Source organism: Bacillus rossius, chromosome 7 (genome assembly GCF_032445375.1).
Source record: "Bacillus rossius redtenbacheri isolate Brsri chromosome 7, Brsri_v3, whole genome shotgun sequence".
In the NCBI taxonomy this organism is placed as follows: Eukaryota; Metazoa; Arthropoda; class Insecta; order Phasmatodea; family Bacillidae; genus Bacillus; species Bacillus rossius.
Genome location: NC_086335.1, coordinates 38588352 through 38607664, shown reverse-complemented (window position 1 = coordinate 38607664; position 19313 = coordinate 38588352). Strand labels below are relative to the sequence as shown.

General features: G+C 35.3%; 1 protein-coding gene across 4 annotated transcripts in view; it reads left to right on the top strand.

Moving 5' to 3' along the window:
• The window catches only part of LOC134533855 (GA-binding protein subunit beta-1), a 30278-nt gene extending 14316 nt beyond the window's left edge, over positions 1-15962 (top strand). For all 4 annotated transcript variants that reach the window (XM_063371553.1, XM_063371554.1, XM_063371551.1 and 1 more), the window contains 3 exons: positions 4602-4730; positions 12620-12879; positions 15594-15962. In XM_063371553.1, the coding sequence (XP_063227623.1) occupies positions 4602-4730; positions 12620-12879; positions 15594-15764 (560 nt within the window). In that variant the 3' untranslated portion in view covers positions 15765-15962. The remainder of the gene's footprint in view (positions 1-4601; positions 4731-12619; positions 12880-15593) is intronic.
• Positions 15963-19313: the final 3351 nt, after the last annotated feature.

The following is a 19313-nucleotide window of genomic DNA, read 5'->3' as shown; positions in this document are numbered from 1 at the left end:
TAGACAAGGTTCTTTAACAGGCGATAACGCCGATAACATAACATCTTTGTTCAAAATGGGTTCAAAGGTAGCACTACTTTTTTCTGTGGTACCTTGTGACTTAGTTGGTGACAGTGCTGTAAACAAAAGTTTGTTTTTCTTCAAAGACTATTTTTTCTGGTAGTAATGTGTGCCGGGATTTCAAATGCTTCATTAAATTGGTTGTAGATTTATAAGTACCGCTCCGTGAAATTTGCGCACTACCATTATTACAAATTGCATATTTGTCATTTTCACTATTGATGCGAAAATGTTCCCAAACTTTAGACATGTTGATACAATATCAGACCATTCGCATCGTAATTTGAAACGACAGTCGGCGAACATTTTTTTACTAACAAACTAGCAAAACACTTGAAAATAGTTTTAGCAAAACAATATTTGTGCCAAATAAATAGCATAAATGCGAAACAATTCACAGTAACCTCAATAGCATGACTAGCCAGGTTACTGTGAATTGTTTCGCATTTATGCTATTTATTTGGCACAAATATTGTTTTGCTAAAACTATTTTCAAGTGTTTTTCTAGTAATTATTACGTTTTTCCTTTGCAAGAAATAAACACGAGCCTCTGTTGGCGTGGCGGTATGGCCAGATAATTCTTTATTATCGATTGTTGCTTTCATTATACAATTTGTCCCGTACGCAACGAATCGATACGTTTCGACTTGACTTTATATTTTATGGCCACCAGAGATTTTGTGGAGGGGAGGCCATCATCCTTGAATGGCTCACAACTAAAATGGTGACGACACGTGATGTGATCTCGTTTCATAACAGTCACTTTCTTCACAAAAAACAATGGACTTTTCTTAACTGCAAATAAAATTAATAACTCTTTTTACAATTTATTTACGTCTAATACATGAGTGAGGAATAATGTTCTTCGATCGTGGAGTTTTAATTGCCCGGTAACATTGTTTTTATTTATTTTTATTCGTATAAAATTAATATTTAATCATAATGAGCATTATTAGGAATTTTATGCGCATACGGCAGGTAAGATATATTAAAATAAGTAAGTAAAGTTCAGACCAAAATATATTACTACTGTATTTTCTTAACTTAACCGATTCCTAACCTACCTTGCCCTTTTTTAGTACCCGATACTGAGTACCCAAATTTTTTAATAATCGGTGGTATCGAGGAATCGGAGAATCGAATCGACCCATCCCTAGTTTAAACAATAAGCAGTTTGTAACCACTTTAAAAATTCTAAAAATTAAAGGTTTACTTTTTTTTAATTTTGAAGTTTGTTTATAACTTTTAACATTAAATACATATCTTATTTTCATTCCTTGAAACAACGTACAAGTTTTTTATGTATGATCATAAAACTGTCATTAAAATTTTCAAAAATTTTGTTGTCTGAATTTTTTTGTTAATATTTGAAATTATTTTTATATTTGAGTTCAAGTTGGATTCAAACTAAAAAAAAAACTGACATTCCCACAGGCTTATTTGTATGAGGAGTTCCTACTTCAGCTTAAACTTTGGGAAAATGGAATTACGTGGAATAGAATGACAAAGTGCAAGGGACAGTGTGGTAGATGGGAATTAACAGGCATTGAACTTGCGCATAGCTTACACTAGACACCTGCTAGTACTCTAAATCGGAGTTCGAGTCAAGTTCATTGCTTTTCAAAAACTCTAAATTCAAGCGAGCCTTTTTTTCTTGCTCTCTGACTTTAGATAATTACGACTCACTTTCATTATTTCGGAATAAAAGTCTTACTATCCTAGTGTATTTTACTTTATAAATTATAATGTAACATGATTTACCATATATATAAATACAGTATAATCTCATATTGACCCACCTGAGATTTATGAATACCCATGATTATTGTATTTTTTCTTGCACCTTCATTTCCCCTATACATATAGTATCAATCCATTAATTTCCCACTATAAAAGGAAAACATCTCGCAGTTCATGTTGCAACAGCACTGCATTCAATAGCAAACTTTCAGAAAAGTTACACTGAACCAGATATATGTAATATTAAAGCTGCAAAATACATAAATGTTTTATCAGTCAATCAAGTCAGTAAATATGCTTGACAACACAGTGGGATAAAGAATTATTATAAGATAACAAATGCATTAAAAATTAAAGAGTCCATTTTTTTCTACAATATAAGTGTAAGTTGTTAGAGGAAATAATAACTTAAAAATGAGTTCATCTTAGACTTTATTGATAGTATCTTAGCTGAAAATAAATATGTACAGTAAAATGCCCAGTTTAGTTACTATTTGAAATTGATTTTGAACAAGCAAGTACACATGATCTTAAAACACTGTTTATGTATAAAAACGTAATCATTACTACATACAGTCAAACCTCTCTGAAACGACCCCTCACGGTTCCCAGGAATAGGGTCTTAATAGTGGGGGGGTCGTAATAGATGTTTTCCGAAATTTTCAGTTGATTTCAAACCCCCCCCCCTTCCAAACACTACTCGATAAGAAACCAGCCGTACAATGGCAGGATGCTGTCACTCACAATGCTAGACGGCTTTACTTTAAACCCACTTCAACCTTCATGACAAGTCCGACGCCCTACAGGCCACCTCTAAAGAAAATATGTAAAAGACAGTTTATTTTTACTGGTTAGTTTACATGTACGTTTTCTGCTTGCCGTAGTTAAATACACTAGAACCCCGATGTCACGAACCCTGGATTTTACGAATACATTCTCGGGAACCGTCAAAAAATTGGACTTTTGACCAAAATGTGAAAATTAGAAGAAAAAATAAATAAATAAAAACAAAATGAAAGATAATTAAAATCTGTTAATTTTAACACACAGCGTATTTTTGTGTCGGCTTTAATACTTCCAATAATTTTCATGTAAGAATAACAAAAAAAATAATGGGACATTTCCTTTAAAAATATGTCAGTGGTAGGTTCTGCAACGCGAGTGGGCGCACACTAAGCTTGGCTGGCTGGCGGCAGCGGCTTCATGACTCATAAGCTCACCCCTCCCTCCCCTCGATAACATTCTTCAAGGCTAGCTCATCCCTCCCAGACACACAAACCATCTAGTGTCCTCCCTAATAACACCCCAACTTCACTCCCCTGTGAAAAACCTTCAGTGAGAAAATGCTCTTTTCACCCTCCCTTCTCCCGTAAAATTTGGCTATTATGAATGGGGTACTAAAGCGGTGAGGGAGAGGTAAGATCGTTGTAAATATTTTCGGACCCCTCCTTCCCCCAAAAACATGCCCAAAAAAAAGTATGTCAAAATATGTCACTTTTCACACCAAGTTCGAGTTCAGTCATCTCTGGCAAGGAATTTACAAGCTTTCAAAATTAAATATAAATGTATTTTAATAGCAAGGGTCCTATGAAAAGGAATATACCAAATAAAATCAAGCTGCTGTCACCAAACAAAGCATAAAACGGCCCAATGTGTGGTCGCTTCGTTATTGCTCGTGCGAGAGGTGAGACGTGGAATGTTAGAAGAAAGATAAATGCGGGGGAGACAGAGACGGCAGCCAGTGTTTCTCCTGCGTGGGGAATAAGTGGCGTAGCCTTTTTTTTTATGCTGGGTGAAGCGACTTTTTTCTGACAACCCACGGGAAAAGATAAGTGCTTGAGCTGTAAAAATAAACATCGCTGCGGCAGTTAAAACAAGTCGAGGCGGGCGTGCTTCCAGTCGGTCGCTGTGTATATCTACTCGAAAAACATAACATCTCAATTCATAACAAGATTCCTTATAACCTACATGTATTGCCTGATGTTTTCAGTCTGATCCATACAAGTTATTTAGCCACGTTTTAAATGAAAACAACTGGCGGGCCACAGTCCCTGTTTTGCGGACACATAAAGCTTTTATCAATTTGCTGACAGTTTTAATATATTTTTACTCTCGTTAAAATGAAGCAGATAACGTGATTCATGGAATGGGGGTTGTCAAGCGCTGACAGCGGTCGACAGGAAGTGGTATCTATTTTTAGATATGCGCTGCCTATGGCAGTACAGCACTCGTCAAGAGAAATGCAGTAACACGCTGCTCACCACAAGAAACTTATTTTCTGTCCGATTTTCTTCGGATTTTCGGCAATTTTTTCACGGTTCCTCGAAATCGGGTTGTAATAGAGAGGTGGTCGTAATAAATGGGGTCGCAACAAAAAGGTTTTACTGTATTAAATTTTCAGAGGTAAACATTTCAATGAATATTTACATACGTATTGTTATTGTTAAATCATGGTTATATCACAAACAATTATTTTCTGTGATAAATTAAACCGGATTACAGAGCTTAATAATACTTAACTACAAACACAAGTTAACTTAAAGAGTTAGTTTAAAACTTCAAACTATGTTGCAGTTTAGAACAATAAATTTATACAGAACACATTGTGTAAATATCTAATCTGCCAGTGCTGCGTGACTTGATTAGCTGCCATGCACTCCTCTGTCGACTTAAAATCTCATTTTCAGCGAAACTGGCTTCACCATCACTCCTGCTGTAGCCTTGTTTGATGTTCACTGTTTTTCAACCGCCATGGTTTCTTCCTGTGCTGAGGAGTTGTTCTGCTTTGTGCCAATCCACAGTGGAAACAGTCCAGGACACCAACACGACACTGCAGCTGCTCAAGGCCCATGGCATTGCGATGTTGCCAACAGACGACTCCACACTGGTAGCCTCTGCAGTAGAGAATGGGAAGACCATAGTATTAACAGGTAAGTTACAGCCAGCATTGGTGTTGGAGCTTAAAAAAAATTATATGGTGGTAATGTTTTTTTACAGGGATGTTTGAAACTCTTAAAAACTGAACTGTTATTTAAACTGTCAAACTTATAATTAAATTAAACTAAACAATATTTTAAGCTTTTTAAAGTTGTCAAATTAAGAAAAAAATTAGTTTTATAGTCTAGGTTCTTAAGTACCATATTCTTCAGTTCAGAACATTCTATAATCCAGCACTGATAGAGCGGCATTTGTTCAGTATTTTTTTTGGGTGAATTCAGGCGTTAGTTGGCCTTATAATGTTTAACTCAAAACACAAAAACATAATTTTAAATAAATTTAATTCAATTAATGTACTAATTTATTCAGCATGAAGTTTGTACAAAAATGTATTTATGAAGTAAAAATTATTTTTTTATATGTGTTTACCTATATATTTTTATCTTGCGTCTGTTATTAGTAAATCATGTTTACATTACGACGTGGGTACATTTTTCAGACAATTAAATACAGTACTTTCCCAATTAATTTTTATTGTTCTGAGTAGTTCTGTCATAGACATGCTAATTATAAAGTATTATATTGTAAAAGTGCATCCTATACAGTAAGACCCTGTTTATTACAACCACCTCTCTATTATGGCCACTTTTCGAGGAACTGTGAAAAATTTGTTTTACAATGTCAAAATCAATAAAGTTTGTTCACGTAATAAATTGCTCAAAATGAGGTTAATTGAGGAACACAACGAAACGGAAATGCAAAAGAAACTTGTTATTAACATTTGATGTGCTGAATACAACATTGTAATAGCCTTTGTGTTAATTTGCAGCAAAACAGATAGTTTAGTTATGATACTAATGCAAGTGTAATACTTTGTACAAAAAGTCAAAAATGTTTGTTTCGTTCAATTACCAAGAGGCGAAGTCACCGCTATGGCGGATAACCGCAGTAAGACGTTTAGGCATGGACGGCACAAAACGGCTAAATGTGCGTAAGAATTTTTCCTCATTTCTACCACAGATAATCCTGCAATTGTATATTGTGGGAATGACGCTGGGCCATCTTCCTCTTAAGAATTATCCAAATATTCTCTATAGGAAATGGATCAGGATGTGCCACTATGAAATAGAGACACGTTTTATCGTCACTGTATGTGGCTGTGCGTTATCTTGTTGCAAAATATATTGTCTTCTGCCAAACAATAGCTGCACTCATGGGCGTATATTCACGTCAGAACACGTAAATAGTCTGGAGCTTTTATTGTACCCGTGCAAAAATGCAAATTGCAAACCTCATTCGTTGCCATGCAACCCCACACTATCACAGAGCTTGGTTTCAGAACCACGTGCTTGTAACAGGATGGATCGTTTGCTTGAACTGTCTTCCTAATAACCTTTCGACCAATATTTCCATATTTAACTTTGAAAAATGGATTCATCTGTCCACAGTACCTTGTTCTACTGAGCTGGAGTCCAGCTGAAGTGACATCTGGTCCACTCAACACAGCAAAGTTTATTTTATGAAGTGAGAAATGGCTTACGTCTCGCTTTGCAGAATGCGTAGTCACGCCTTTTGATATATCGATGCGTAGAAATAGTCTTTCCAAAACTTTGTCTTGCCCACGTGACTAGGTGTGCAACTGTCAAGTGCCTATTGTTACGAATATGTTAACGAAATAGGCGTACTTCCCGATCCGTCAATGTTCGCTTCCGACAGGGAGCCTTTCCCGAACAGCTACCTATTTCCAGTTGTAGTGAAACGTTTTCTAATACTACACACTTTAGATCGTGTCAAGCGGAACTTTCGGCCAATTTAGTGCTGCGAAATAACATTTTGGTCACACTGGTCCGACGATGACACAACAACTTTCATGCACCACGCAGTTACCGTCCCTTTACAAGAACAAAACAAAGGGAGGCAACCCCGTGGGCCAACTGACCAATCACATCATTTTCTAAAAAATACTGGCCTGGGCAGACACATCACGCCACCTCAAGGTTCGCCCTGATTGGCTGGCGAGACAGCGCCCAGCGAAAGTTCCAGTTTATTGCTGCGCAGTTGTGCGTTCACGTGCTGGGATTTTCGAACGATGCACTGACTTGAGGCTTGGAAACTGACATGCTGGCGACAGTTGTCGCGCCCGTGCCTTCCTTTCTTTTCAGTCTTTCTAGACTGTTCTCGGAAGTTACCGTCCAACTGTAAAATATATATAAAAAATGTAAATCCTACACATGTTAATTTTAAATTATAATTAAATAAATAATAAAACACTACTAAGCAAATTATAATTTAATAATAATCATTAAAATGCCAACAAAATAATTAAAATTATGTATAATCAAAATAATTATAAAAACAATCACAAAAACATTAAACATAAAGTAGTCTTATTCAAAGGTGAAAAATAGTAGGGGGCTGGAATTCTGCAATGTTACACTATATACAATACTACATAATTATATTGAAAAGTTAAAAAAAGAAAAAAATTACAGCTAAAACATTCAATACTCAAAAATTCAATATGCAATGTTAAAACCCTAAAATAATTATACATATACATTGTCTTGTGATGTTTCTCTACGGGCCTTTACCCTGGTCTGTATGGTATCAGCTATAGACTGTTTTTATTTTGTTTACTTACTTTCCCTTTGAAATAATGGAGATAGAAACTAAATAATGTTTTTACTTTGTACATAACATTTTAGGTTTTTAAATAAAATCTTCAAGTAAAGATTTATGAAATTAAGTGTATATTTTTAATAGCTGTAATGAGGTAATTAAGGAGAATTTTGCTGTTTGGCAGTGTATTGACTTAATTTCACTGTTATTTCAGTTTTATCGCTATTTGCCATATAATCTTTCCTCTACTATTGGTACTAAATAATGGTTCGGTGGCGCCAGGCATGTCTTCCGGCTGGCCACCCGGCATCCAACCATCGTATCACTTCGATGGCTGAGTATCAGAGTGACGTAACGGCCATTTCCTCACTTTTGAGGAGAGAGAAAAGAAAGTTACAAAATACAATTATTTCTAAATATTCAAAAGTGTTTTAATGTTAGCTTTATATGGCTCACACTATAACATGAAATGTTCCTTTTTTAGTTACTACCCACAATTATTTAAATTTAAATTTCAAAATACTTTTTATTATTTATTATTTAAATAATTTCTGTGGAGATACGTTTGTATGACTCTAACATAAAAAATAGTTTTAAATAATAGTCAATGGAGATGCATTTCTAGGACTATTAAAAAAATCCTTAAAACAATTATATTACAACAATATACTCAGGGTTACATTACAACGATAAAACAACGACTTTACACAAACAGTTATGCAGATTAACCGAATTTAAAAAAGAAGACATTTTTGAAACATACTTTTTATTCTACCATCACACTGCTACTCCTTATCAACACTGTCGATTTTCCCCCTACTACAATAATGTTAACATTTTTATAGCACTATCTCATCACTTAATCATCACACTGCTCTTCATCATCACTGTCCATGTTGTATGTTCCTCGTGCAAGAGACTGATAAAAATGGTGGTACTGCTCCTTGATTGTCTTGGAGGTGCATAACTGCAATAAATCATTAAGTTTCTCCTTCTGGATTGCAAGGGGGCCATGATACAAGGGTTGCAGTTGAGGTAACGTCAGAGATGTTTGAGATCTCCTCTGTGTTGCAAAGCTCTTGAAATCATCATCATTGTTGTATTTGAAGTACAGATGCAAAAAGTCACTTTTCCTAAACTGAAAATGAACTATCTTGAGCCACTGTACAGTATTTCCGTTACTATCAACTTTCTTATTCTTTAACACCTCCTTCTGCACTGTCTTAAAGTCCATGAACTCTTCTTGATCCATCTCGACAACCTTGTACAGCCTTCTCTTTGATGCCATTTGAACAACTGTATACCAACCCGATGTTGACATTTTTTGATGTTTTCTCAATGTTAGCGTGAACAGAATCACATTCCATTTGGGAATGTCCAGGTTCGAAAAAGCAATGGTCGATGGTTGGAATGTTTAGAGTCTTCACTGCATGAAGAAGCATGGTGCACATGTTTGCATTCCTATTTTGTCCACCACAAGTATCTGAGAATAAAAAAATTGGTTTCCCATCAGCAATGTTGTGGAGTTCTTTGAGTAAACATGATGCTATTTCTGATGATCCCCTTCTAGCAGTTCCCTCATGCCACATGTAATTTGTCGCTTCTTTTGACGATGTGTTATATACTGTAAGGTTGTAGACAGCAAGCCTGTGCTTGTAAAAAATGGCTTTTGCGTTTACAGACGGACAGTAACGAACTGCTTCTAGATCAAACTCTAACAAGTGGCAGTGTACATTCTTGGCATTCTCTTTAATTTGGTTTTTTAAATTTCGTGCAGACTGCTTGCGCTTCAAATGTTCATTATGGACCTCTTGCTGTTCCTCTTGTTTGTCAGGTGTCAGATTTTTGAAATACAAGCAATTATTACACTCATCTTTTCTTGGAGAATGGAAAGATAAATTGAACTCTATGTTAAAAATTTGTCTGTACAGCCATATCTTTTCAGGTTTCACTTTTGGTAGTTCAGCTTCACATTCAGCTACATACAAACTGTACATCTTCTCAACACTGAGATCTGATGCTAGATAACGTTTAGACGTGTCTCTGCGGCAATAGTGTGACGGCACAACCGGAAAGGATAAAATATAATTCCTGATTCTTTCTTTGGCTTCTTCGGGTCTCTTGACTCCTGGAGGATGATGCCCGCGTCCATCACTACTAACCATATTGCTGCTGTCTTTTTTTTTTACAACAGTACGAAAAAATGTTTCAGATATTCCGAACGATTGGAGAAAAAATCCTAGACAAACTTTATGTGCACAGTTTCCCTTAGGTATGAAATATTGCTTCGTCACTTGTCTCCGAGAGATTTCATTGGTACCACGAATTCTGCCTTTGGGTACAATTTTCACAAGAGGAGACAAGTACTGTCTCTGTTTATCAATGTCACCCATACTCCAAAATCTTTCAAACATCTGTTTACTCTTGACCTCGTTAATTTTTTCATTGCACTTTCTAGCACATTTGTGACAGTCTTTATACTGAAATGTCTTGCAAGGGACCTCCTTCCCAGAAGTTGATAAGTATGTCTTGCCAGACTGCCTATTCTGTTTTCTAATATTTTTTTTCCAGGTAGACTCATTTCTTACCCTTTTCCTGGTTTTCATCTTTTCAGTGATAATGTTTTCTTCTGTATTAAGAACATTACCTTCAATATTTTCTGGTAACTGTATAAACTATTTCTTACCTTGATTAGCTTCATCAAGTGGACCTAATTCTTTACTCATGCAGGCACTAGCTGTGATATTTCTGGTGGTCACCTTACCAGTTCCACATTGTAGTTCAGCCGGGTTTGACATGGGAACTTTGAGCTTTTTGGTGTATTTCGTCTTTCGTCTGCATTTACGTTTTTTTATTTTCATTTTATTTAAATTATCTTGGCTGTCTGAAGAAGATTCCTGTGAGCCTTCAATAGGGGAATAGTCATCAGAAGATTCTCCTAGAAGTTCTTCAATGTTATCCATGTCATCAAAAGATTCTATTTTTTCTTCAATATCCTCTATATCAGGATGGTGGATTTTTTCCGTTTAAAAACACTTTTTTCCAAGGATATCGGCCACACTATTCGAAATCTGAATTTGTTCTTCAGTTAGCTCTGACGATACATCTGTTGTAATACTTTCTTCGGCTGTCTGAGCAACACCACCTAGAAAAGGTAACCTTATGCTTAGTACAACGTTTTGATAATATATTATATGATGGACAACTGGAATGTAGCAGTAAAAAAACACAAAAAGGCAGTCCTGCTCTGGTAGTTTGTACTCTTTTAACATTATACAGATCGAAAAAAAATATTTTTTTAAATAAAATCTTTACACAGGTGTGTTAAGGACTCTGAGACAAAAAGTTGTAATAAGGCACTTATTTGTATTTTTCCAATATTATAAAAATTTCATTTTATGAACCACACAAAATCTTAATTAAATGAAACTTAATCTGAAACCAGCGTAACTGAATGGCCCTTAAGCACTCATCAAATTAGGTGATAATGTTCCTTGGTATATCAGTGACATATAGGTGAGTGTAATAGGACGGTGGTGTACTGTCTGGAAAATAACTTTTTTTGTATTAATGTAGATTAAGATAGTTTTATTTAAACTTTCTTAGAATATTGTGTAATAATGTTGTCAACTTTCTTGTAAGGAAGTATCTAACACTCTTTACAGAAATCACAACAGCTACGTTATTCTAGTAAACTAAAAACGTACGAAGTGGGCAACAATAGAAAAAAATCACACCTTAAAAAGCATGCAATAACCTCGCTGGCTTTGCAGGTTACTGTTACACGTGACTAGAAAATAAACATAATTTTCGTAATTTGTAATCAACCCTTTTGATTGTATCTTCTAGACTGCAAGTCCATATTCAGACAACTTAGAGTTTAATAGAAGTACAGTAGTGCAACCCACCTTTTTCATCTGAAATAATATTTTCAAAAGTCTTCTCTCTGAATAGCAAATTACTGCTCCCGTCAGCCATTGATAATCCAACATCTGCAACATAAACCATATTTTTTAACTAACTTAAAAAAATTATTTTCATATCTCATTGCATAGTAAACGAAGCACCGAACTAGACATAATCTAATTTTACTGTAATATCAATTACCAAAGGTGGTGACACGAACATGCAATGACAGTAATAACTCACCTTCATTCACAGTATTTTTCAAGACAAGATTTATTAATTGTTGCCCTCTAGATGTCATTTTTCTTGCAGACATTACTCTCTGTCCAAAAAAAAATTATCTTCAGACTGTAACAACTGTAAACAAAATCGCTTATAACAGTGTGCCAACATGGTAGTATCTATTACCTTTGCAGTGTCACCAACTGACATGGCAGACAAAACACATTTTCTACCTTCTGATATTTTTATCCTGTAAACCAAAATAAAGAAATCGTTATTAGGTCCTGGGAGTACAAAAGTAATAGGTTGTAATGTTTGGTGATAAAAAAATTGTATTAAAAAACATGCACAAACAGGCACCGCCATAAAAGAAAACGTAACTCCATTTCAGATTTTTTTTAACACATAGTAACAGAATAACGTAAGTGCCAATACGTTTATATGGTTCTGCATATGTGTTTTTAATTGAGGAACAAAAAAACCTAAGAACCATTCCGTTACTCTGGTTGCAACAAGAGCCAATACCTAAGCACAACGTATCTCCAATAATTTGGAACATAAGGCTGCGGGAGTTACGCCACTCTGGTACTGCGTAGAGTTGATTTTAATATGTACATACGTTATATAACCCGAAAATCACCAATTTGGAGTTACGTCACTCTGATACTCAGCCATCGACTTGCTCTTGAACACTCTGCCATCTCTGCTTGTGTTATTGGCTGGGATTTGTGCAAATTTGAATCTCTCTTAGTTTTGATCACTGTTTTGGATTACTAACTATGCATTTTTTTTTACTCAGATTTGGTAAAAAGTTTGGTTTGATTTGATAAACTTGTTTGGTGACCCACACATTCCCCCCCCCCCCCCCCCTCCCAATTGGTTGCTATTTAACCCCATGATTTTGTAAACAATTGTTAAGGAGACAGCTTGTGCATTTTTTTACTGTCTGTAATATTCAGGATCCCAAATTCAGCTATCAGGCAGGAAAAAAAAATTCCTGAAATATTTGAGGAATTTTTTTTCAGATATATATATTTTTTTTTGTAGAGTAAGTGTATTTATGTTCAGTTGTAACCGAGTTTCCACGAGGAAGGGCAGTGACGCAGTTAGCAAATGGTCGCCTGGCTGGTTGCAGAGGCGGGGAAGCTTGCGCTGAACCTGACGCAAGAAACCATCCAGAACCTGGTGCAGAAGGCAGTCCCAGCCTCCGGCACGAAAGCGACGGCCATCCCTGTGAACAAGCGCAAGGTGATAACGATAAGGACCAGCCAGTTGTTCCCGCCGGACGGCCAGCGAGGGCCCAACATACTGAAGAGGGTGGAGTTGAGCAGGCAGGGGGCAGACGCGTTGGCGCCCCCGACCAAGCTCTTCGTGACTGCAGCCAACAGGAACAATGTGAGTATCTTTGGCATTCTTGTTGGTAGTACTGATAACCAATAGTACAGGGTGTCCGTAAAATTATGTCCCAGTTTCAATAGTACGTATATCATAACAGTTTAATTGAGACTATTTACAACAAATCATACACCAAATTGAAGGTAAACGAACCTAGTTGTTATTATAAAGGTTCAGTACGTGCACCTTTAGTTATACGACACGCATCAACCTAAGTTAAATTCTTCCCACACTTTTGGTTAACACGTTTGGAGTAATGGAAGCAATAGTCTCTTCAATGCTGTGTCATAACCCTGGCAAATCATTAGATAGCTGCGGAACGTAGACATTATCTTTTATAAAGTCCAAAGGAAAATAATTGCATTGCGTTATATCAGGTGAACATGGAGGCCAGAGAAAAAGAGCTCATTCGCCTCGACCATTACGACCAATTTAACGGTCAGGGACTTCAACAATTAAACTTTAAACGAAATGCACGTTGAACTGAAGTTACAGATTCACTCTTAGCAAATTGCAGAACACAAAACTCTTTACGCTCAGGAGTCACCATTTTGCGTAGGTGGCGCTGCGCGCGAGAAGACAACAAAGCAGTACTCGCACATGTGCTTATTTAAACTTTTTGAGTTACTTTTTAATTGTGACCTCGAGACCAAAACTCTACAATGCTTACAGTTGATACTATTAAAATTTTAGCTGGGACTGTATTTCATGCAGTGAAAGGTTTTCAACCCAGCATTCTATGGTTGGGCACATTCTGTATTCTGCACCAATCAAGCCGCTCACGTTCAGGCTATTTTCGGATGGATTTTTATTGTTGTCCTGGGCGAGGTCACAGTGCTGTGCTTCCAGCATTTTTAGTTTGCGCAGAGTTTATTGTCATGGTCTGTTTTCATTTCAGTTCATTGCTTCTTGTTAAGGATAGTTGGTTGTTCACTGGAACCAAGATGCAGAAAATGCCTGTTAATAAAATTATCAAGGTACTTGGAAATTGTAGGTACTTATAGGTCCAGTGCTAATTTTTTTTAACTTATTGTATAGGAATATTTCCTAATTGGGTTTTATTGTAATTATGTAGTTTACTGCTGTTCATTTCATTTGTTCCTATTTTAGAAAAGGTTCACAGAAATTAAATTTTATTCTGTAAGTGATTCTATGAAGAAAGAAGTATGTGAGTGAGTCTTTGAGTACTCGCCAGTGATGTTAAACATCTAACCTCGATAACTTCTCATGTTGTTCATGTTGCAAATAAACTATTAGAAATGGCACCAATAAAAGTGTAAAGGACTTAAAAAAATCATAAACCTCGACTTCAGACCTGATTTTGCACAAGAAATTTTATTAAAATACTGTCTATCTTGTTAAAATTCATTAAACAATTAAATTATATTTTCGCACACCTTAGAAGTTACAGTTCTATGGCATCACTAAAATATTAATCTTATACATTTTAAAACACATATTAACATTAAGTACATGTTTGTATATTTGCTTTTGCTTATACGACTGAAATCAGTTTGTACATATTTTCTACAAACAAACCTGAACGTTATTGAGCTGATCCAACATTATTTAATTATTTATTATATTAAAATTATTTATTATATTAAAATTATTTATTATATTAAAAAGTTATTAAAAAAGTTTTAAAATAAAAAGGTCAATTTACGAGATTTGAAACAATTCCCTTGAGATTAACATATGTGTGCCCCACCACTGTGCTACCGAGGCAGTTGGCTTAATGTAAGGAGAATATGTATTACTATAGCATTGTAATGCTGGTTTTCTTAGTTATTTTAAAACTTGAGATTACTCTTTACTGTAACGATTTTGATTACCAAATATATTCCAGTGTAGTTTCACTATCATAAAATTTCATTAAGCACACCAGTACGTTTGGTATATACCCTAATGTTTACTAAAGTGACTATATACAGTTTGTGTTGCTGCATGTGGGCCAGCCATCTTTTGTCACACTTCAGTTCATCGTCTGTTCTATTTTCACAAAATTACTTCTACCAAAGCTGTTACACCGAGAGCTTATTTTACACTTCAGGGAGAGAGAAAAGCAGGTACCTTCCTATAACAAGTATAGCAATTACATTTACAATGGGTGTGTGTGTGTTTTTTTTATTTTATTTAAAAACACTTTACTGATGAGTAGGTGGTAAAAACTTATCACATTAATTTCTTTTTCCTCTTCACATGCGTGTGTAAAAAAGCCTTTGACATATTGTGACATGAAGCAATCTTTTTATTTTTTGCCAGCCACTTGGGAGAAAGAAATCTGCACAAATAATTTTTTAAATGTTTGCTTTTTATTAATGGTATCTGTAACTGTATTGGTACACCACTAATTAAAAACAATTTTGAGAATTTTGGATTTTAGCTTGTATACAAATTTTCCCATTCAGTACACACTTCACAGCAGCCTAAAACTTAATTTTTGTAACTGGAAATTTTTTATTTTTATTTTTTTCCATCATTACAATATGTATCACACAACAAGAACAGATAGATTTTTAATTTTTATCTTAATAATTATCAAGGGATTTTTAAGTTCGTATTGATTTTTATGTTACCAGGCTGCATCACTATTTTCAGGGTTTCAAGGAACAATTCTATCTACATACAAAGGTTTATCATTGTGAATGTAAATGAAATGGCTACTACTATGTTACTGCTTGCATAGATATAATGCCTGCAACACTGTACAGATGCAAGTACCTGTAACGCTGGCTTCTCACGCTGACCTGGCCACGATAACGAAACAGCTGGAGGAAGCGCGGAGGCAAGCGGAAGAGTACAAAGAACTGTTGTTGAAGAAGGAGCGGGAAGCAGAGGAATACAAGAAGAAACTCCAGTCAATCACAAACACGAATCGCTGATCGACCACACGCTCCAAACTGTTGTGAAACAACAGATATAAATGTGGATATACTAATTTACAGCTTCACAGTCATAGTTTGGTATGCTGTTTGTGATTGGGTGTTTCAGTGCTGTTTCGATATTTCAGTTTGTTTCCATGAAGCATTGTAAAAACAGTTGTGTTACATTGAATTTTAATACAGTTTACTAATTACAAAGATATTTGTTTTTTTAGTGATGCATATGTAGGCTCTCCTGTTAGTGGTAAAAAAATATATATATATTTTAATCAGGTTGTGCAAAGACTTAGTAGTGATATTTAGTATCTGTAGACTTCACAGGATCTATTGTCGTTCAACTCCAATGTAGAATATGCTTATAGCATGATTGTTCTTAAAATCATCAAAATTTCTTCTTAATTCTTATTCAGCTATAGTAGTTCAATATCGACAATCAATTGCTATACTCTTTTTGTATATTTATTAAGTATTATGTTATCAACACTGGATCGCAGAACTTTAGCTTCTATCCTTTAGCTCATCCAGACTATTATTACTTATTTCTTCTAGAACACTTTTTTTTGATCGGAGAGATGATAAGTCTTTTTATTTCTTTATAAGACATTTACTGAGTCATCCTACTCGAAATAAACAAAATATAACAACCAATTACAGTAGTCTTTAAAAAATTCACATCAGATCACAATGCTAAGGCTGTCCTTTAGATAAATGTATTCCAAAAATTAAAAAAATAATGAATACTTGTGGTTTTCTTGAGCAAACCATCTGAGATAATTAACTCATCAAAATATTGGTTAAAATACTGATATTATTACATTTGGAGTTATTGCCAGTTTTAAACAAAGCTTCTCATTGGTAGGTGTAAATATTAAACATTTCACAGCAAAGAAAATGTCCTAATGAAAATATGTATGAAATATAGAGAATGAAATAGTACATGGTGAAAGCAATATTAATAATTTAGTTCCAGATACGTATACTCATCACTATGAAGGTATAGGTTTACCCTTCATACAGGTTCTATATTTTTAACCACCCTGTTACGTGTCAGAAAGCTGTTTGGTCCAACCCTTATCTCCCACCCACTCAGTTGTCACATTTGTCACACTTTAAAAGCCCTGAGGGGGATGCCCTAATTGCTGCTTCACGTCTCAAGTCTGTCTCCACTCTCTGGCTTGTTTGTTTCATGTACCTGCCATTATCAGCCTACCAATCAGAAGAAACTCACCTTTCAGCCATGTTACCCTGAAAGTGGGGTAAATCAATTGCTGGCAGACGGGTTGACTATCCAGCTGCACATTGGTTGTGTTTCCTTCACCGGGTTCTTAAAAGAATGCAGCAGTGTCCCAAATTGCATTTACTTCATAATACAAATCATCAAAATGATGTCTCCCCGCATGCCCTGTTGCATGAAAGTCAGCCTGCCATGTGGTCATCTTCAAACCAAGTTGGGATAAATCGTGACAGGTTGCATAAAACAATTACCTGGAATTGTCTGCTGTAATCTTAGCGAGATCTGCGGCTATCTGTTTTCGGTGCGTTTGAGAAGTCCAAGGCCAAAATATTGTCCATCATGTTTATGCACGTGAACCCCAAGTAATCATCGAAACCAAGGTGACTAAATACAAATTGATTACCACAACTGCATAATTTATTTTCATGAATCAGTTGATAGCATCAGATGAGTACCTAGCTATCCATAACAAGACTTGAAGCAATTCTACGTTAACTGCCTAAAACAAACCCAAATTGACAATCCACCATGGGTTGTGAATAACGTAATCTTAGCAAGACAGAGCGGAATAGGATCTGGTTACGTTGCATGACGAGTTGAAGAGATAGTACGGTATATGATAAAAAGAACAAAAAAATCACCAACATGTCAACAAAAAAGGTTTTCCTATAAAATGAGTTACTATCTTCCCTTGTGCGCACTTCACTAAAAAGTCACAACGCTGTAAAGTCAAGCTACGATGAAAAACTCGTTAAAAACAGCATAGGGTCAGGCAGACAAAGGAGGCGCTGTCATGTGACCGGCGTAACAATCGCTCCGAATCCTTTTCACGTAACCACACTATGCCCGATGGCTCGTTGATTGCAGTCTGAGGATTGATCTGGCTCAGTAAACAAATTTTTCGTGATGAAACTAATACCTGATAGCACAATTTTCACCGGTGGTAATCAAGACATTCGACGAAGCCGGAGTCAGATCAACCACTTTCTTCCTCCTGGTGGCCACCAGGAGCGCTTTAGTTGAAGATGCCAAAATGGCACCATATTTGAATTTTGAAGTGTTCAACACTTTGGCTTAATCTATTATTTACTTAGTGTTAGTACCATCTACATATTTACAAATCCAACAATTAACATTGGGACACTGACTATGTTGACGAAGAGTTTTCTTGTATCTCTCAGTGTAATCATGGAAATGGAAAAAAGGGGGGGGGGGGGGACACTTGCAAGATGCTAAGGGCTAAATGAATGAGACCATGTCTGCCCAACACCGACTTGCGTGGCTCAAAGCTCAGACCAGTCCGTCTAGTAGTGTGGAAAACAGGGTTAAGTTAGGGAAGATTAACATGGAATTTAAGTGGACACCATGTCCATGTTTATGTTTTTGTAAAGGTGTAGTGTTCAGGGATGCATTGTTTAGTCTCTTCATTGTAGCATAGAATAATAAATAACTTTAATGTAGTATGGGTCTAGAATTGATATTATTTGCAAATTCGCTTACGTTTTCTTTGGGGGAAAGAAGTCCAATTTAAAGTTCAAACTGTATGTACCAATATATTTCCATTTTCTCAGGAAAACAAATACAATAATACAAATTCTATTATATATAATTTTGAATATGCAGTAGTGATTAAGTTTTTTTTTTTACTATTTTCTTATTTTTCTAAGTTTTACTGTCCATATAATATTTTGTGGGCTTTGTGTTTGCGAATATTCAATTATCATTAACAAAATAGTTATGATAAATATAAAAAATTCAAGCTATCTTAAAGTAGTAGCAAACTATTCACACAGCAAATATGAGAATTTAGGATTGAAAACATATTTTCTTTACAAACTAGATCTTTACACTGTTTTATGCAATAGTACAGTACCCATAACAACAAATACTACAAAATCACATGTATACATGACTAGTTTTAATGATAATACTACAACAGTTTGACTAAACCTATACCAATAAATGGTTACAAAACAGTCAGACTTTGATTTAGAGCCTAAGTCAAAAAACCAGTGTGTAACAGTAGTTTTCAGTACAATATTATATATTTGTGAACCCAATTCAATTTTGGTATTTCAAATTAAAATATTACAATAAATAGACTGTAAAGTGTACATTCTGTAGCAGCTGGTGAATTTAAAACACGGTTGTTTACTTTTTTTTTCTGAGAAACAATAATATAAAAAAAATTTACAGAGCTTTTGGAATTTTAGTATCAATGACACATCTGAGATTATTTAACAAATAATAACAATAATTCCAGCATCTTACCCGGCATTTTGTTTTAGACCTTTAAATACAGCAAGCTATCAGAT